Below are 19,090 nucleotides of genomic sequence, written 5' to 3'. Positions count from 1 at the left end.
AAACAAGAGGATGACAGGACTCAGGCAAATAGGTATTTTGATGGACTCCATCCATTGACAATGAATAGGTTCAAATATTCATAAATATGGTCACACTTGATTTTTCCATCATACCCCAAGGCTTTACATTTGTATTTCAACCATGCTGGCACATGTAACAGGAAACCCAACTTACCTCAGACCTAAATATTAATAATATGATAAATAAAAGTGAGACTGTCATTCTCTGGTATGACCCACATAAACAAAATTTTTCTTTTTTTTTTTTTTTTTTAAGACAGTCTTCCTCTGTCACCAAGCTGGAGTGCAGTGGCAGGATCTTGGCTCACTGTAACCTCTGCCTACTGGGTTCAAATGATTCTCATGCCTCACCCTCCTGAGTAGCTGGGATTACAGGTGTGCACCACCATACCCAGCTAATTTTTGTATTTTTAGTAAAGACAGGGTTTCACCATGTTGGCCAGGATGCTCTCGATCTCCTGACCTCGTGATCCGCCCGCCTCGGCCTCCCAAAGTGCTGGGATTACAGGCGTGAGCCATCGCGCCTGGCACACATAAACCAAATTTCTAAAAACTGAAGAAAAGGTTATCTCAAATAGTCTATTAAAAAAATACTCTAGAAAGATAACCATTAAAAACTATAGTCACACAATGTCAAAGCTTATATATTGTTTTCTCAGAAAACGATCAACTCCTAGCTTGTTTCCAGTGATAGATGTAACAAGACTAGTACACTAAACGAATTCACCTCACACTCAGATTGGAACACGGTTTACACCTCATCATCCTATAAAGACTGATAGGTAAACTTAAATGATAAACAAGTTACTTCGGGTCCCTAAATCTGTAAGAAAATCTTGCTGCTTATCAATTCCACTGTATCCATAATCAGAATTTAGGTCATCCAAATGAAAATCAACATTATAAAGGACAATGATTTACTTTAATCTGAACTTATTCCTTCCTAGTTAACAATGCCAATATTTAAAAACATATTTCTATTTTCCTAGGAGGTCACTGTTTACTATTAGTCAAATTTTTTTGACTGTATCAAATTTTTTTGACAGATATTGGGGGTCTTCTCCCATTTTCTTTTATATTCTCTTCTATATCCCTCCATCCTTTCTATTTCTCCAAGAAACTTTTATGACAGTTTGTGACTAAGGAAATTTTAATGATTTTAACCAACAGGTAACTTGTTTTAAATAAAGACGGACACAACATTAATTTAATTTTTTAATAAACCATAAAATTTAAATATTCAAATAAAAAGAAACAAAAATAGATTATTTAAGCCAGCATGAATTTCTGGTTTTACTCTTCCTCTGGGGCATTACGTACGCTTGACTTACCTGGGATTAGAGTAATAAAGTTATGATGCTGGTACAATAATGAATGAGGAAGTAAAAATGGGCAATGGCTTGATAAAATTATTTACTTTCAAATCTAAATCAGAAGGTCGCTCAAGCCAAAGGCCTGACACTGGTCTCGTCTGTATAAAACTACTCTGGCTTTCCATTCTTACCACACTTTCTTTATCACAGCTTAGCGTTCCCTGCATTCTGATCCTTTTGCTCACTGAAGCTCACTTCAATCTGTCAAAACATCAAGGGGGAAAATCCCCAAACCGAACCGACGAATAAACACTCTTAATGTGAACAATCATATTCAGATCAGCCTCTTGTGCAAAAATACAAGTCAGTGGATTTTTTATCCTTACATAACTCAAATATTGCTATTTTTTTCCTGCCTTTACTAAAATGGCACTTTCATTTACATCAACCAATTGTTTTCTACTTGCTTCTAATTTTCTGAGATTGTATTCGGTACTGGTTATTCTTTTTGATTAAGTTTTACAATTTCCATTCCAGAATATCTGGTCTTTGACTAACTTTATCCAATTTTGTTTAGGAATGTGCTATTAATCAGTGAAAATCACAAAAGGAAAAAGAAAAAGAAGCAATGATCAATAGTAGAATCTTGCTTCAGCATTCATATAATTTTTTATAAGAAAAACATTCATTTTTATTATGGGATCTAAAACCATGATCATGTCTGATACTGTAAGTCTTTTAGCATACTCAAATGGGTCAACATTCAATATGGACAGCAAGCTAGCTCACAAGAAACGAAATGTAATGCACAAATATGTTTGATTGGTAAAATCCCAGAGGCTTGGTAATAAAGTGCAGCAAACTTTCCTTATATTGAATAAGAACTCCAGTAACCTCTGAATATTTTTGGTAAAAATTAAACAAAAGGTACTGCAGTCAGGAGACAGGTAATCTTTAAACCTCGAAAGACTGACTGCCAGGGGACCACAGTTTTTCATTGGCACAGACCTGGAGCCAATGAAAAACACTAGCTTGGAAGGAATGGGTTTTTCCAAAAATGCAAAATTACCATATACAGATGCTTTAGGATACTATGATTTGACAGGCTTACAGTGATAAAACAGCAAAGATGAACAGTTACAATATTTATAAGTGTAGTGTGTAAAGAACACAGGTTTTTTAATTGGCAGCAAGAAATTCTATGACAGATCCTGAGACAAGTAATCCTATGCCCTATATCCACCCCATGCCAATGACGACCAGTCAAAATGGTAACAGAGTAAAAAGTGATCTAGTGTACGTGAGTCAGAAAATACTTGAAAAGTGACAAAACTGTATGTTATTAAATGACAAAACATATTTAGAGGCTTTATTTAAAAATCTCTCACTGTTCATTATCAAAGTTACAAGATTGCATACCAATAGACAGACTGTAAACATAGGAAATTTTCATTAAGGAAAGATGGGTTTACTGTAATTCAATCTTTTACAAAAAATTACTTGCAAGTTATTGATAACAGAATTTCTCTTTTACTTTCTTAATTCTCTTGAAAATTAAACCAATGTTTCCACTTTCATGAGCTAAAGTTCAACCATGGTCACCTTAGGAAATACCCCTGTTTATTTGTTAATCAGAAATACAAATCAAGTGGCACATATTTCCATTTTCTTCTTAGGCCAAAGGTTTCAGCTTCATTATATTTTACAGAAGACTTGCAGTGGTCCGGTAAGTCTTTCATGTCACAGCTGAGGTTTAATGATGGCAGTGGAGGAAAGCAGAGGTGATGCAAAGTAAGAGCAGCCCAATGGCCTTATCTGACATGGAATCTTTTTCCTGTTTGGCTTGCAGCAGCGAAGTGTTTCTGGTCAGGTTGCCTCCACCAAACCTGATTGAAGCAAAAGGGTGACATGCTCTGATAAATTCCATTTAAGGATGATTCCGTTCAGGCAAACAGTTGATCCTTCAATCTGTTGGCTGCGGGATGATACTAATATGAAGAAAATTATCCGGGTAGCTCAGATGTTCACTCAGCCACTGCAGAGGCGTTTCCAACATTGGCTCAATTCCATGAATCATCACTTGATTCTTTTTTTCCCCATCTATTCCAAGAAAGAAATCCAACAACAATAAAAGTCAAAAGAGTTGAAGAAAAAATAATCTGTTGCCTTTTGAGAATCCTTACTGCATTAAGTGGATTTTAAATCTGTTCTGTCCCCTGAACAGGAAATGTGGACATGGAGAAAGTTCAAATGTTGCAGTATGTATCACCCAAAACAGAAACCTGAGGGTTACAATATATTCTGATAAAAATTCTGTTGCTGTATGTGAAAGTATTACTTCTTTCTTAATTACTGTGCTTACTTAAGATTGACGTTAATGAAACTATAGTGGCAAAAACAGCCCATTGTACCAATGACCAAAATTTATTTTAGTTATACATTAAAAACTGTACTATATGGTTATTTAAAATGACAAGTATATGAAGTAGGTCCATACATATTTTGAAAATGTAAAACAGAAATGTGACTAGAAATCAAGAATCAGATCAGTATTTGAGATGTTTAATAAGACATAGGTGAGCTTTAGTTGTTTTCAGTAAAGCTTTCAAACATGTATCAAAATATCTTAGAGATAGTATTTGAATAACAGTTAAAATTTTAATGAGAAGGGATTACAAATCTGACTCAGGGATTCCTGTTTTAGAGTTACAAAGCCTGATTGATTTTTGTTAACATCCACTTGCTAATTAAAAGGGGGCTGAAATTCACACTTTTCTTTTAAATTCAATTGTATTCTAAATTAAACAAGATTAATTTTGTGTTTTTCATGATGTTGGTGTGTTGTACTGACAACTTTTAAAGTAAATAGAAATATTTTTGTCATAGAAAAACAAAAAAAGCAAAGCCAAACTCCTTTAATGAAAAAGAAAAAAAAAAAGAACCATCAAGAAACTCTGTGTTACTCCTCTAGCACAATTTTGGGTTTTTCTCCTTTACCATCTCTTCAAAATACAATGTCTTAACTGCTCAGCTTCCTGGTGACAGAAGACAACAAGGAAATGGGGAATCATGGAACTCTACAAAGGAGAAATACCCTACGTTTTCCTTTCTGCTCTGTTCCAAATGACTTTTGAATCTCTAAGTGCTCTAATGTCTGGGCAAAATGAGCTGATGATGTATGGTGATAATGACTTGGCTGGCACCTGAAACAAGAGACCCTTTTAAAGAAATATTTAGACTTCCTGTTAGAGGCAGCACAGTCCCGGGAAGTGACAGTCAACAGAGGACACAAAACACTACAGAGTTGATAAAAGAATGTGAAAAATAAAAACTTAACATACTAACAATTCCAAAGATAACCAAATAAAATATTCCAAACAAACTCCCAAATCACTGCGCCATAGCTTAAAACAATTTTGAAAAAAGGTATCACTTCGTAATACTACTAACCTAAAAAAATGCTTTCATTATTTTTTCTTTGTTGCAACTATACATAATTTTTTACACAGTTGTGATCACAGTGTTAATACAATGATTTGTTTTCATAATAAAATATTAAGCTATATACAGAATACTACAGAAAGCACAGTATTAGTACTTTGGGAAGATTTTTTAAACGTTGGTATTCAAATGGAGAAACCCTCAGCTATCTGGAATGATTCATTGCTTGTAAGTTCTAGTTTGCTAAAGCTTTACTGTATTAAATCTTTCTTAGAATATTTGAAAACATTTCCGGTATAATTCTCTTCATCTTCTTATATTTCTTTGAAATATTTTAATATTCTCAGAATCTTCCTCCTACTTAGCACTGAGTCAAAAAATGAAACAATAGTGGTGTAAGAGTAAAAGTTCCTTATCTCTAAAGTTTTTCCTTAAGCCAGAGTCACCTTTGTATACTATGAAACAGCAGAAGAAACAAGTCACAACTCAATATCCAAAATACTATGTCTAAAGCAATATTTAAATGTGAGAGCAAACACAATATGGTATATAATCCACTGATGATGCACAGTGTATCTGAAAGGCAAAAGACTAACCATGTTACAACACAACAAAAGGATTGTTAGAGTTTATGAGTTGTACAACAGAAGCTGGAGGACATAAGCACTATTCAAACTCTGTAACAAGCCTAATAAATCCCCTTACCTAAACCCTGAAGAGGTAGCAGTGATTCTCTGGTTTAGAAGCTGGGGCCACTTTAAAGTGTCATTAACTAAATTTAAGTAACTAAGGAAAGAATCTAAGACTGTCATATCCCTCAACAGAACAGTTTAAGGTTTTAAACATATTATTTTGTCACAGACTACATATGTCCAAATATTTCACCTGAGTTTATGTATTTTGTTTATTTTCTGACTTGCCTCAATCACACAATTTTAAACAGAGGGATTTTTAGGACAGCGGTTCCCTTGAAACTTCAAACCGAAGTTTCTCTCTTATTTGTTACTCTGTCCCCAGTGCCTAGTATGGTACCTGACATATACCACAATTAGTTAATAAATATTCTCACTGCTGGGATAATGTTCTTGCTGGTAGAATTACACTGTCAAAATTAATCTTCTTGGAATGCTTTCTGATAGCTAGCCCTACCACGTAGAATAACTCTACCTGTAAAGACTGCTTTGGTTATTAAAACAACAAAGTCAAAAATGTTTCCAGATAAGTCAAATGTACATGCTATCCTTAATTCATGGTACCATAAATAACAACAAAGCATGAAGAACATTTTAGCAATATCAAAACCAATAAAAGAAAACAGGCCAGGTGTGGTGGCTCACATCTGTAATCCCAGCACTTTGGGAGGTCAAGGTGGGAAGATTGCTTGAGCCCAGGCGTTCGAGACTAGCCTGGGCAACAGATCCCATCTCTACAAAAAATAAAAAAACTTAACCAAACAAACAAAGATTAGCTTAGCTGGCCATGGTGCTGCACGCCTGTAGTCCTAGCTACTTGGGAGACTGAGGTGGAGGAATGCCTGAGCCCAGGAGGTCGAGGCTACAGTGAGCTGTGATGGCACCACTGCACTCCAGCATGGGTAACAAGTGAGACCCTGTGTAAAAACAAAAATTAATAATAAAATAAAACAGTAAAAAAAAAAAAAAAAATCAGTAGGTCTCTTTTTTTCTTACAGTACAAAGGAAACACTTGATACTGCTAAAGTAAACAATATTTTTGGTAAACATGTCTTTGTGTTTCAAAATGGGAATCTAGACCTTAATACTTAGAATGAGAAATGTCACTACAAAGAAAATGACTCAGGAGAAAAACGTTACTGTACGCCTCTCCCACTCAGGTTTTTAAAAGAAGCTGGCTTGAAGCTTTAAGTTAGGCAAACATATGAGACAGTAATCAAGTGAACTAGTTCTATATGAACTTCTTTTATACAGGGCACTTTTTGGAGAGTAATTTTTGTTATGATTTCAAACTTACAGTGTACCCTTTCTAATATAAGATATTCTTTTACATAACTACAGTATAGCTATCACAATAAAAAATATTGATATATCATGATATATGAAATAATATATTCAAGCAGTCCATATTCAAATTTATCAGCTATCCCAATAAAGTATTTTTCTTCAATCTAGGATTCAGTCCAGGACTGTCTTAGTCTGTTCGTGATGCTATAATTGGATAATTTATAAAGGACAAACATTTATTTCTCACAGTTCCGGAGGCTGGGAAATCCAAGATCAAAGTGCTGGCACCTGGTATGAGCTTCTTGCTGTGTTCTCATATGGAAGAACGTGGAAGCGCAAGAGACAGTGAACCCACTCTTGCAAACCCTTTTCATACCAGCATAACGCCCTCCAAAAGGCCTCACCTCCCAACACTGCTGCACTGGGGATTAAGCTTCAAACACGTGAATTCTGGGGGACACATTCAGGTCATGTCAAGTATGCATATATTGCATTTAATTTTCATGTTTCCCTATTCTCTTTTAATCTGCAACCGTTTTTTAGCCTTTTCTACATTTCTGAACTTTTACAATTTTGAAGAGTACATCTCATTATTTTGTAGAATGTCCATATAGCACTTTATAAAACCAGCATCTACTTAAAAGTGAACATTTAAAAAAAGTTACATTTTAAGAAAAATATATCCAGGTAGATTTTGGTTATATGAGTAGAATGGTAAGAATTACATATAGAAAAAACGAAGAAGAAAAAAGAAAAATCACATTAACCATACAAGTCATTAATGGAAATCACAAAGTTAACTTCTTATGTGTATATTAAAAAATGATGCCTACATATAGACATGTATACAATGAATGTTATCAATATACAATAATATAAATGAGACATAAAGGAGAGAGGGCCAATTATGCACCACTAGTTAGCAAGGTACTAATGAAAGACAAATTGGGAGTTAGGCAACTTGAATTCCAATTCTGGCAACGAAGGGCTCTGAGCATGTCTCACATCACTTTGAAGCTGTTTCTTTATATATAAAATGAAGATGCCTGTATAGATGTATGGTTTGAAAATCTAGCTGACCATCAGAATCATGTGGGAAATTAAAATTATATATATATATAGAGAGAGAGAGAGAGAGAGAGCTGAGCTCCTCTCCAGACTTTCTGAATCAATTTCTGGGGTAAAGTCTTTTTTAAAAATGTTCCCTAGAATGAATCTTATGATCATACCAGTGTAGAATTTTTCTGCAAACAAAATTTTATGTAGAAACCCAATATACAACACAGGTAAAGATATGGCAGCTTTTGCTAATGTGGGATTGAGACCATCTCCTAAATTCTGCTTGCTGATTTATAACCCATGATAGCTTCTCATTTAACCCTGTGGGTCAGTTTGCAAACTGGTCTGGAGTAGAGGATCACTAACACGTCTCCCAGTTCTAGTATCTGGGTCTTTTATGCCTAAACAGCAAAATATTTCTTTCAGAGTGCAAGCCATCATAATTTATTAGTTTTGAATTCTCAAGCAATTCACTTAAACTTCTGAGTGTCTATTTCCTCATCTTACAGTGTGAACAGAGAATTCTCGTCTCCAGTTACACGAAGGATTAAATGGGATATCTAAGCAAAGCACTCAGCAGCGAACCTAGCACAGGACTTGGATACAGGTATTCAATAACACGAGTGACTCTTCTCCACCCCTCTCTCCTGCTCACTCTCTAATAAAAAATAATGGTGTCAAAAATATAATTGATAAAGTATGTGAGGAGAGAAGATCAGTTTTAAAAGGGTCATGATTTAGTAACAAAAAGTAGAGCGATTTTAATTCTCTTCCTACACACAAGTTATAAGAATAAGTTCATTTTTTTTAGTACTGGATAATTAAAAGATACATAAAAACCATGGATTCACTTACGTGATTGGCATACAAAGGGCTATAAGAATTTGGCCTCATGGTAATACCTCCTGAATTATTCAGTTCCATTTTTATGCAGTATGGCATATGATTTTAATAAATGTATTTTTTAAAAGACAACAAAAACCCAGACTCGATGATTATGCAAATTAAAAGACATTAAGAAAAATTCTTAAGTATTATAAACCTTCACATTTATTTAATAGTGCTCTCAACACATATATTCAAGTGGAGCACACCACCTGTAAGTCAAATGAGCCCTACTGCACTATAGATATATCATTTAATAGACTTTAGGTAAGGTTTTTTTTTAAAAAAAGATGAAAACATTCAAACAAAAACCTTTCAAAATCTTTATGTTATACATTTTAAGTATATCATTTGAGAATGCGCACTATGTGATAAATTTGAGTTCTAAAGATTTCTATTACTAATGGCTACTAATTATCTTTCTCATCCCAATCTGGGTTTTAGGTCTTATTTAACTAAGCCAGTTTCAACATGGAATATGATCTATAAATGTCTTTAAAAACAGGTGACTTGAGATTCTAGTGAGGTGCTTGAGTTTCCTTCTTACTATTCATATTTAAAGGAGACTTAAAGAAATGGATGATGTACCTTTAAGGGAAATTCATACATGTTTTTAACAAGAAAATTTCACTTTAATTTTTTAAAAGCTCATACTTATAAATACGGAGAATTCTAAGATCAAATGGTATAATCATTGTGTTCAGCTTTGTGGCTTCCTATTTATATTTTATAATTCAGCAGAAAATGAATCTTGGAATGTGTGATACTGAAGGTAAAATTTCTGAAAAATACTTAATACTGCTGAAAAAGTTTTAAAAAATAGAGAGATGAGTTTTCTGATTACCACTATCCTGAACAATTTTGTTCTGACAAATTCTTTAACCTCTGATATGTTCATTAGTAAAACACCAACTAATTGAATCCATTGACATGAAAAACCACAGGCTGAAATGTGAAGTGCATACATCATGCTGAAGGATTTTGTCTCAGCCACGGAGGTAATAGTCAGCGAGGTCAGGTCAAACAGGGTTAAACCAAGTCAGGATATAGCCAAAGAAATACATCAAACGCTGATTTTAAAAGGGCAATTAATCTTGGACAGAAATGCTTCCTGGGGAATGAGATCTCAATCTTAAGAGCACACTACATGATGTAGCAGTAAAAATGAACATATACAAGCTTACAGGGCTTTTATCCTATGATCACAAACAGAAGGAGAGTGCTGTTTATCAGAAAAATACAAACCCATTTAAAAATACTTACATTAACTTCTTCCGGATCCATACTCACTTAACAGGACAGGTCTTAATGAACATGCAATATCCCAGTATATACCAAATACCAGGTATACTAAATATCTCTTTCCTTGCATACATTTTATATCTTTATTATTTCTGTCCAAAATATTTTCAGAGCTTTGACTCTTAACATTTTAAACAATTTTAAAACGTGCCCATATTAATTCTTTCATTGACTTTTACTTATAATCCTTGTATTTCTTAGTAAGGAGGACATAAACTAAAATTTAAATTATATAAAGAATCCCATATGATTAGCTGTAATTATAGAAAGCAAAGTGTATTAAATTAAGTGATTGTAAGGCCATTTTTAAAACTGATTCAAAGCTTCCTGACAATAAGATAAAAATGTAGTAAAAGTTAAAAATTAAACCTTGTTCATTAATAAATAAATAAACTTTGAAAACAATATTATTTCATCTGCTTTCATAAAATGACCCAGTAACTCTAGTTGGGTGTAATAGGATCCATTAATATTTGTCAAGTATGAACTATAGAATAGTTCAACTTCATTGCTTTATTTAAAATACAGACAATAATTGTACTGTTTACATATGGTCAGAATGAAGCCCCACAGTACCTGTTTCAATGAAAAAATGACTTGTTTTTAATTGTCTGCATATACTATTATTTTGGTAAGAGAATTTTGTTTTCTAGTGCTAAAAATGAAATAATTGTGCAAGTGTATGTTTCTCATTTTGGGGACAGTCAGGTTAATTCATTTAACTTCTTGAGATTGAGATAACAATAATTCAGAAGGAGAAACCAGAAGCATCTTCTGTCAGGTCCAGTAATCTCACCATTTCCAGTAGTGGAGAACAATCAGCACTATTTCTTTGATTTTAGAAAAAAACATATGTCAATAGACTTAGTGAATTAAGAGATTCTTTATCACCAGAATTAGTCAATGTTGCCCATGTGCTGAGACAATATGCAGAGATGGAGGGGGAGGGAGGCAATCAAAGCAAAGAATTTGATTCATTTGATCTTAGAATTTAATAGTATCACGATAAATTAAGAAAATATATTGTAATTAGTAAATTTAAACTGAGCCTAACAGATTATTTAAACGTGCTTATGAGGGCTACATTTGAAGAACTTTTAGAATTCCCACCGTGAATGACACTGTATCATTTCTTCCATAAAATATGTACACAAGAAGGAATACAAGCAGAGAGTGTTAGGCTAAGACTGAAAGGAGAGGCTCCCATTATAGCCAAGTGACCCCATCCCATATGTCAGGCTTACAGTATCTCCACAAAGTTACAAATGGACTTTCCATGGTCACTTGTGAAGAGATTAAACAACAAATATATGTACAATTTGCTGTTTATGGTTTTCTTCAATGTGAAACTACTAGCAACTATCTATTACAGTCTAGTTTTGGACCTCTTGCCTTAAAGAGGTTTAAAATATTTTAACAAGTATATGATCATAGTCAATCTGGCTGCAGGAAATGCAGTGACTATGAAGATGCCTTAGTAAAATAAGCTTATTTCTTCCATACCAGAGACACACTTCCGGCACTTCTAATCCTGTCCAGAAGTTAACTTCTAAGAAAGTAGAAATCAATGTCTCTTGCCATAACTTGAGTTATTTTTATAAGCAGTTACAATATTGATTTACATTTAGAGCATTACACATTTATAACTTCTATGTGTAGACTGAACATCGCCTACTTGTCTTTGCATAGTGGAATTAACAAACAACAACAAAAAAACAAAACTGCTTCTTTATCACTTTCCTTTGTAAATTTCTTATGAGTACAGTTCTTTTACTTGTGAAAAATGCTAACAAAACTCTAAGAAACAAAAAAGATTCAAACATAAAGTCTCAAAAAATAAAAAAGACAATGAAGACTCACTTCAAAAAAATTTCTGGTTCATTTAAACTCTGTACGCATCCCATAAGATGGTAGCAGGAAGCCTCATTATTTTATAAAATAAGAAAACTGAATATTCATTAAAAAAACTAAATGATTGCCCAAATCAAACAGTGTGAAGGTATAGAGATACTAATTTCTTCTAATTCAAATTCTAAATGAGTATCTAAAGAATTACTGAAACTGCAAATCCTGCAATGTGATGAGGTTTGGAGATTGGAATTTTTTTATTCCTGTGGCATGAGTTTGCAAACTGAAGTGCCTATTCTTCTGGGGGCAGTGCCATCACACTGACAAATGTGATTATTGCTCAAATATTATCTCAAATCACAAGATATTAACCAGCTTCAATTTTGTCCAAATACTTAAAGTATCTGCCTCATACGGTCAGCATGAGAGTTATATGTTTCTTTTTCTAATTGCTTTATGTCTGAACAAAATTTATCTTGTCAGCTAATTCACTTTATTAACATAATCTAATCATATAGAGCAAAGCAGAAAAAATGTGAATATACCATCTTTTCTTTCCTTTTTTCTTTTTTCTGAGATGGAGTTTCACTCTTGGTGCCCAGGCTACAGTGCAATGGTGCATTCCAGGTCACTGCAACCTCCGCCTCCTGGGTTCAACCAATTCTCCTGCCTCAGCCTCCCGAGTAGCTGGGATTACAGGCATGCACCACCACACTCGGCTAATTTTGTACTTTTAGTAGAGACGGGGTTTCACCATGTTGGTCAGGCTAGTCTCTAACTCCTGACCTCAGGTGATCCACCCGCCTAGCTTACCACATTGCTGTACATTACATTAGAAGACTGCAAAATGAAGTTTAAGTGGGTAAAGCTTATAGGTGTTTTGTATTCTCCAAGGTAAAAAATAAATGTTCTTGATACGTTATTTTTAATGAACATAGAAAAAAATATTTCACTTCAGGTCTGGTACAGAAGCTTAGATCTCTGAGTCATTTTAACTACAACTGAAACCACAAAAACAATTTACCTGAGCTCACCTTTGGTCATTTCCTGTTACCTCCAACTTGACTAATTCCCTCAGCCATTTACAAAAAAAGAAAGGAACACACAAAAGAGCTCATCATTAGTTACTCCACAAGCAGCAGCTCACCATTAGTTACTCCACAAGAACAACAACCTAAAGCACGTATTCATAAATACTAGTACATTCGACTTTCATATGATGAAATCAGACAAAAGTATTTCATCACTGAATCACTTGGAGGGAGTAGAAAACAATGGTGCCACATAACTTTTATGAAGTACTTTCTCTTTTCATCATGTGATGACAGCAAGTTCTTATCCATACACACCCAATCTTAAAGTCTTTCGCTTTCAACTTAAGTTGAGTGCAGGTGTGTCAAACTGCTTCATGTCTGACACGTCTGACAATACTACAGGTGAACTGAACCAGGAAGCAAACGGGTTTTTACTGAAACAGTGACTCGATGTTTTGGATACTCTACACAGATTTTTAAATGACAATTTTTTTTTAATATGTAATAAAAAGAAGAGGCAAAGATAAAAGTTTTTCTAAAGAAAAGATACTAGTGTTAGAGATGTGGCTTCCTCCTGGAATGAAAGATACCATCAAAAATACCTGAAAAAAATAGAAAGAATAGGCATTATCTATGTCATTTCAATGAAGTGTGTGTTCCGCAGTCAAGAGAAGCATTTGAGAGTTTGCGTGGGGAGAAGTCTGTCACACAATGTACTCACCTACAGCACCTGAAATCACCTAAAAGGAAGGTTTGTGGATAAGGCTGTGTGGCTGCGTTGCCTCACTGCTCCACTCTTCAAAAAAAAAAACCACAAGGGAAGTCACACTGTGTATCCCCCAGAAAAGGATGTACACGTAGAGCAGCCTAGAAATTTAAGAGAATAAAGAGTCTCTTCGTCTCTTTTAAAAGAACAGCTTCACAAATTTGTGTGCCTTTCGTGTGTAGGGTCACGTTAATCTTGTCTTGTAACCTGGGTCTAAGACCAGAATAAAGGTGTATTCTGAGAGTGTGTGTCAGTTCAAAGCACATGACTGCTTTTCATTTACATGTCTGGTGTTCATAATCACCATTTAAAAAATTCAACAAGAGTGGTCAGGATTATATATAGGAACACTAAAATAACAAAGCAAACAAGATAAAAACAGTAGACACTCAGGTTCCTAAGATCGCATCAGAAATATTACTAAGAGAGAAGACCATGTAGGCAGATTAGATACTAAACACAAATTGAAGAATAAAGATCTGTGAAAGTAAAATAGTTAGGAAAAAGCAAGTATTTCAGAATGTTATTTGAAACTAAATCAAAAAGTTAAAAAGAAAGAAAGAAAAAAACAAATGGCAGCATAGTAGAGAGGAAAAAACCAACAGACCACCAGGAGATGGAGACCTGTGTTCTAAACCTAGTTCTGCAATTAAGTGGTTAAGACACCTTTGGCAAAATCATGCAAAAAATTAAAAGAGTAAACTTTGGGAGGCCAAGGTGGGTAAATCACTTGAGGCCAAGAGTTTAAGATCAGCCTGGCCAACATGGTGAAACCCTGTCTCTACCAAATATATAAAAATTAGCCAGGCATGGTGGCACATGCCTGTAATCCAGCTACTTGCGTGACTGAAGCACAAGACTGCTTGAACCTGGGAGGGAGGGGTTGCAGTGAGCTGAGCTGAGATGGCACCACTGCACTCCAGCCTGGGTGACAGAGCGAGACTCGTCTCCAAAAAAAAAAAAAAAAAAAAAAGTAACTTGAAAGTTCTACAGTTATACAATTCTTTAAAGATGTAAAATACAGTATTAACACCCAATTAATTTCTTCCCACTCTAGGCACTCCTTAACCACACCCACAAACTAGAAATTGGCAACCATGAAATAAAAATGAATTGAACTAATAAATTTGTCATTAACAAAATAAACAATAAAAAATTTCAAGTAAGCCCTCTTTCCTGGATAGCAACTGTTAACTTTAATTTTTACAGATAAAACACAAATGTATCAAGGGAGACCACCTTATATAAACTTGGGACTAGCAAATATGGATCATTTGGTGTCTGTGACAATTGTGCTGCTGTTAGGGGACAGAACATTATAGAACATATTCCTGCCAAGGTTTTTGGTTTCATTGGGGTGTTCCCATTCTATAGTCAAGGATGCTATAAAAAAGTAAATTTAAAATGACGTATTTTAAGAAGCAGATTGTCAAAAAAACATCTAGGAAAAGTGTAGTAAGGTAGTCATTTGAGACTGGGTGCAGCAGCTCATGCCTACAATCCCAGTACTTTCTGAAGCTAAAGTGGTAGTATCACTTGAGTGAGAAATGTAAGACCAGCCTGGGCAACACAGTGAGACCCCACCTTTTGTTTTTAAAAAAGGTAGTTATTTGAGTATTAAACTCTGGCTTAAATTTCATTTACTCCTAATTGATAAAAGCATTTGTCATAGTTTCGTTGCTTGTCCCCGCCAAACCCCAGGTTGAAATTTTATCCCCAAAGTTGGAAATGGGGCCTAATGGGAGGTACTTGGGTCGGGGTTGGGGGGTGGATACCTCATGAATAGATTAATGCCTTCCCTGGGTGAGGAGGAGTGAGTGAGTTCTCACTGTCTTAGTTCCCACAAGAGCTGGTTATTACAAAGAGCCTGGCACCACCCTGCTCTCTCTGGCTTCCTCTCTCATCATGTGACCACCGCACACATTTCCCTTCAGCTTCCACCATGAGGAGAAGCAGCCTGAGGATCTCAGGAGATGCCCAATATCCAGGCAGCAGAGTTGTGAGTTAAATAAACCTTTTTTCTTTATAAATTACCCAGCCTCAGGTATTTCTTTTTTTTTTTTTTTTTTTTTTGAGACGGAGTCTCGCTCTGTCGCCCGGGCTGGAGTGCAGTGGCCGGATCTCAGCTCACTGCAAGCTCCGCCTCCCGGGTTTACGCCATTCTCCTGCCTCAGCCTCCTGAGTAGCTGGGACTACAGGCGCCTGGCTAGCTTTTTGTATTTTTTAGTAGAAACGGGGTTTCACCGGGTTAGCCAGGATGGTCTCGAACTCCTGACCTCGTGATCCGCCCATCTCGGCCTCCCAAAGTGCTGGGATTACAGGCTTGAGCCACCGCGCCCGGCCTAGGTATTTCTTTATAGCAACACAAACAGACTAAGACAGCATCTAGTTTTTTTTAATGTTCTTTAAAGTACTATTACAAAGTACTCAAAAAGAGAAAAAACACAATACAGAGAATTAACTGAAAGCCAATGTTGCCATGGACAGGAAAGAGGTTTATGGGGTATATCTCTATCAGCAATAAAAACTATTAACTTTTTAATTACACTTCAAATGAAAATAACTCATCTATATTCCAAAATCCTCAAAAACACAAAAAAAAGACATTAAATAGATCAAAAACAAACCACCTTATAACACTGAGAAAATGAACTAAAAAAGTAAGCTTATTCTTGAATTTCTGGGAATTTCTCAGAAGTTATGAGTTACTTAGTCAAAATTTATGTAGCTTGAGGTCAAAAATAAAGTTTACTTAACTGGCTCTAAAGAGATACAGGAAAATGGCAACGCTGGTTGTCTCTAGAAAAGGGAACTAGGTTAGAGTTTGGTGAGCAGCAGTTAGGAAAGAGACTTTTTACTAAATTCCTTTATATATGCTTTGATGTTTAAAATATGTAAATGTATTGTCTATAAGAAAAAAAGTTTTAATTATTTTAACCGAACACAATCCATTAAAAAAGAGAGAGAGAGAGAAAGAGAAAGAAAATGAAGGCAAGTCACAGAGTAGGAGAAAATATCTGTAAATTGTATGTCTGATAAAGAACTTGTATCCAGAACATATAAACAATGCTCAAAACTCAGTAATAAGGAAACAATCCATGAAAAAAACAAGAAAAGGATGTGAATAGACACTTCATCAAAGAGATCTACAAATTATAATAAGCACATGAAAACGTGTTCAATGCCATTAGTCATTAGAAAAATGAGAATTAAAATCATCATGAGCTACCACTAGGATGGTAATACATGTGAGTGAGAATGTGGAGAAACTGGAATTCTTTTTTTTTTTTTTTTTGAGATCGAGTCTGGCTCTGTCGCCCAGGCTGGAGTGCAGTGGCCAGATCTCAGCTCCGCCTCCCAGGTTTATGCCATTCTTCTGCCTCAGCCTCCGGAGTAGCTGGGACTACAGGCGCCCGCCACCTCGCCCGGCTAGTTTTTTGTATTTTTTAGTAGAGACGGGGTTTCACCGTGTTATCGGGGATGGTCTTGATCTCCTGACCTCGTGATCCGCCCGTGCCTCAGCCTCCGGAGTAGCTGGGACTACAGGCGCCCGCCACCTCGCCCGGCTAGTTTTTTGTATTTTTTAGTAGAGACGGGGTTTCACCGTGTTATCGGGGATGGTCTTGATCTCCTGACCTCGTGATCCGCCCGTCTCGGCCTCCCAAAGTGCTAGGACTACAGGCTTGAGCCACCACGCCCGACCAGAAACTGGAATTCTTACACACTGCTGGTAAGACTGTAAAATGGTACAGTCACTTTGGAAAAGGTTAGCAGTTTCTTTTAAAATAAAAAATAAACTTGCTATATGACCTTGTCACTCCACTCCTAGGAAGCTACCAAAGAAAAATGAAAACAAATGTCCACAGAAAGACCCATATTTGAATGTTCCTAGTAGCTCTGCTTATAAAGGTGAAAAGCTGGAAACAGTCCAAACACCCATCAGCTGGTACAGGGTGAACCAAAATGTGATGTACCTACCCAATGGAGTATTAGTCACCAATAAAAAGGAACAAACTATGGACACTTGCTTCAATATGGATGCAATTCAAATACATAATGTTAAGTGGAAAAAAACAGTTGCAAAAGACACTATGTTGTATGATTCAATTTATGTGAAACATCCAACTAGGCAAATTATAGAGATAGAAAGCAGACCAGTGGTTGTTTATAGCTGGCAGTGGAGCAGAGATTAGCTACAAGTAAGTACAAGGAGATGGAAATGTTCCAAAAACCAAATTGTGGTGATGGTTGCACAACTCTATAAATTCACTAAAAAATCATTAAATTATAAAAAAATCATTTAACTAAAACTCTTACTGAAAGCTAAAATTACACAGTAGAAAAGATGGATTAGGATTCTAAGATAGTATTATAATCAACTTAATGCTAATTGCTCCATGATTTAATGATCATAAATAATATGTTTCATGGTAATGATAGAAAGAATTCAGTAACTGGATTGTTTAGCAAACATTTACCCTAGCACTAGAGATACATGGATGTGTGTAAGACATCATCAGAAACCTTACTACAAAGGCTAGTAAAGGTCAAGGAAGACTTTATAAAATGTATTTATAACCTCTTAAACCCTGTTCAGTTTTAATAATTTTGGGTAGTAGTCAGTGGTCTCTTCCTTCAATCCCTTCTGGTATTAGTGTATTATTTTAGATGCCCTTCCCCTTCCTATTAATCTCTGTTCATTTTTACAGTGTTATATACATGTAGGAATGCTAGTATAGGCAAGCATACTTGACTAAGGAAAATCGCAATATTCTCAGGCTGAATGACACATATTTTGGGCTCCATATTCTTCGCTTAGTCATTTAGGCTGGAATACCACAACATTACCCCCAAACCCACTGTTTCTGATTCTACTACTTAGGCAAACTATTTCCTTAGATGCATCATGCTTCATGAACTGTGTGGTATATGTCATGCAAGTAATCCTGCATTTCTCCAATTCAGAATACATTCATAAGAAGCATTATCGGTTAAAGTATTACCTTCATATATACTAATGCATTACCTCTTTCCTTCATAGATTTAAAGTTTTTTAAAAAAACTCTGTTATATAATAAATATAAACTCTATGCAATTTTTATGTCAATACAGTAATATGCCACTGAAAATTTCCCCTGTAGTTTTAGTAAGCATTAATAGGGCTGGGATTCAAGAACAGCAGGACATTTTACACACACACACACACACACACACACATAATGTGGTCATCATTTGGTATTCATGAAGGATTAGTTCAAGGATCGCGGAGGATACCAAAACCCACCGATGCTCAAGTCCCTTATACAGAATGGCATAATATTTGCATATAACCTATGCACATGTATGCTTTAAATCATTCATCTCTAGATTACTTGTAATATTTAATGCAATCTAAATCGATATAAATACTTGTACTGTATTGTTCAGGGAACAATAACAAGA

General features: G+C 35.3%; 1 protein-coding gene across 5 annotated transcripts in view; it reads right to left on the bottom strand.

Annotated features, from left to right (window-relative positions):
• Positions 1 to 1,226: 1,226 nt before the first annotated feature.
• ATG5 (autophagy related 5) overlaps positions 1,227 to 19,090 on the bottom strand; it is a 137,321-nt gene continuing 119,457 nt past the window's right edge. For all 5 annotated transcript variants that reach the window (XM_011952860.1, XM_011952862.1, XM_011952863.1 and 2 more), the window contains one exon: positions 1,227 to 3,434. In XM_011952860.1, the coding sequence (XP_011808250.1) occupies positions 3,298 to 3,434 (137 nt within the window). In that variant the 3' untranslated portion in view covers positions 1,227 to 3,297. The remainder of the gene's footprint in view (positions 3,435 to 19,090) is intronic.

The sequence above is a fragment of the Colobus angolensis genome, unplaced genomic scaffold, assembly GCF_000951035.1.
Source record: "Colobus angolensis palliatus isolate OR3802 unplaced genomic scaffold, Cang.pa_1.0 Scaffold35, whole genome shotgun sequence".
NCBI classification, from domain to species: domain Eukaryota; kingdom Metazoa; phylum Chordata; class Mammalia; order Primates; family Cercopithecidae; genus Colobus; species Colobus angolensis.
This window is presented reverse-complemented; position numbering and strand designations above follow the sequence as displayed.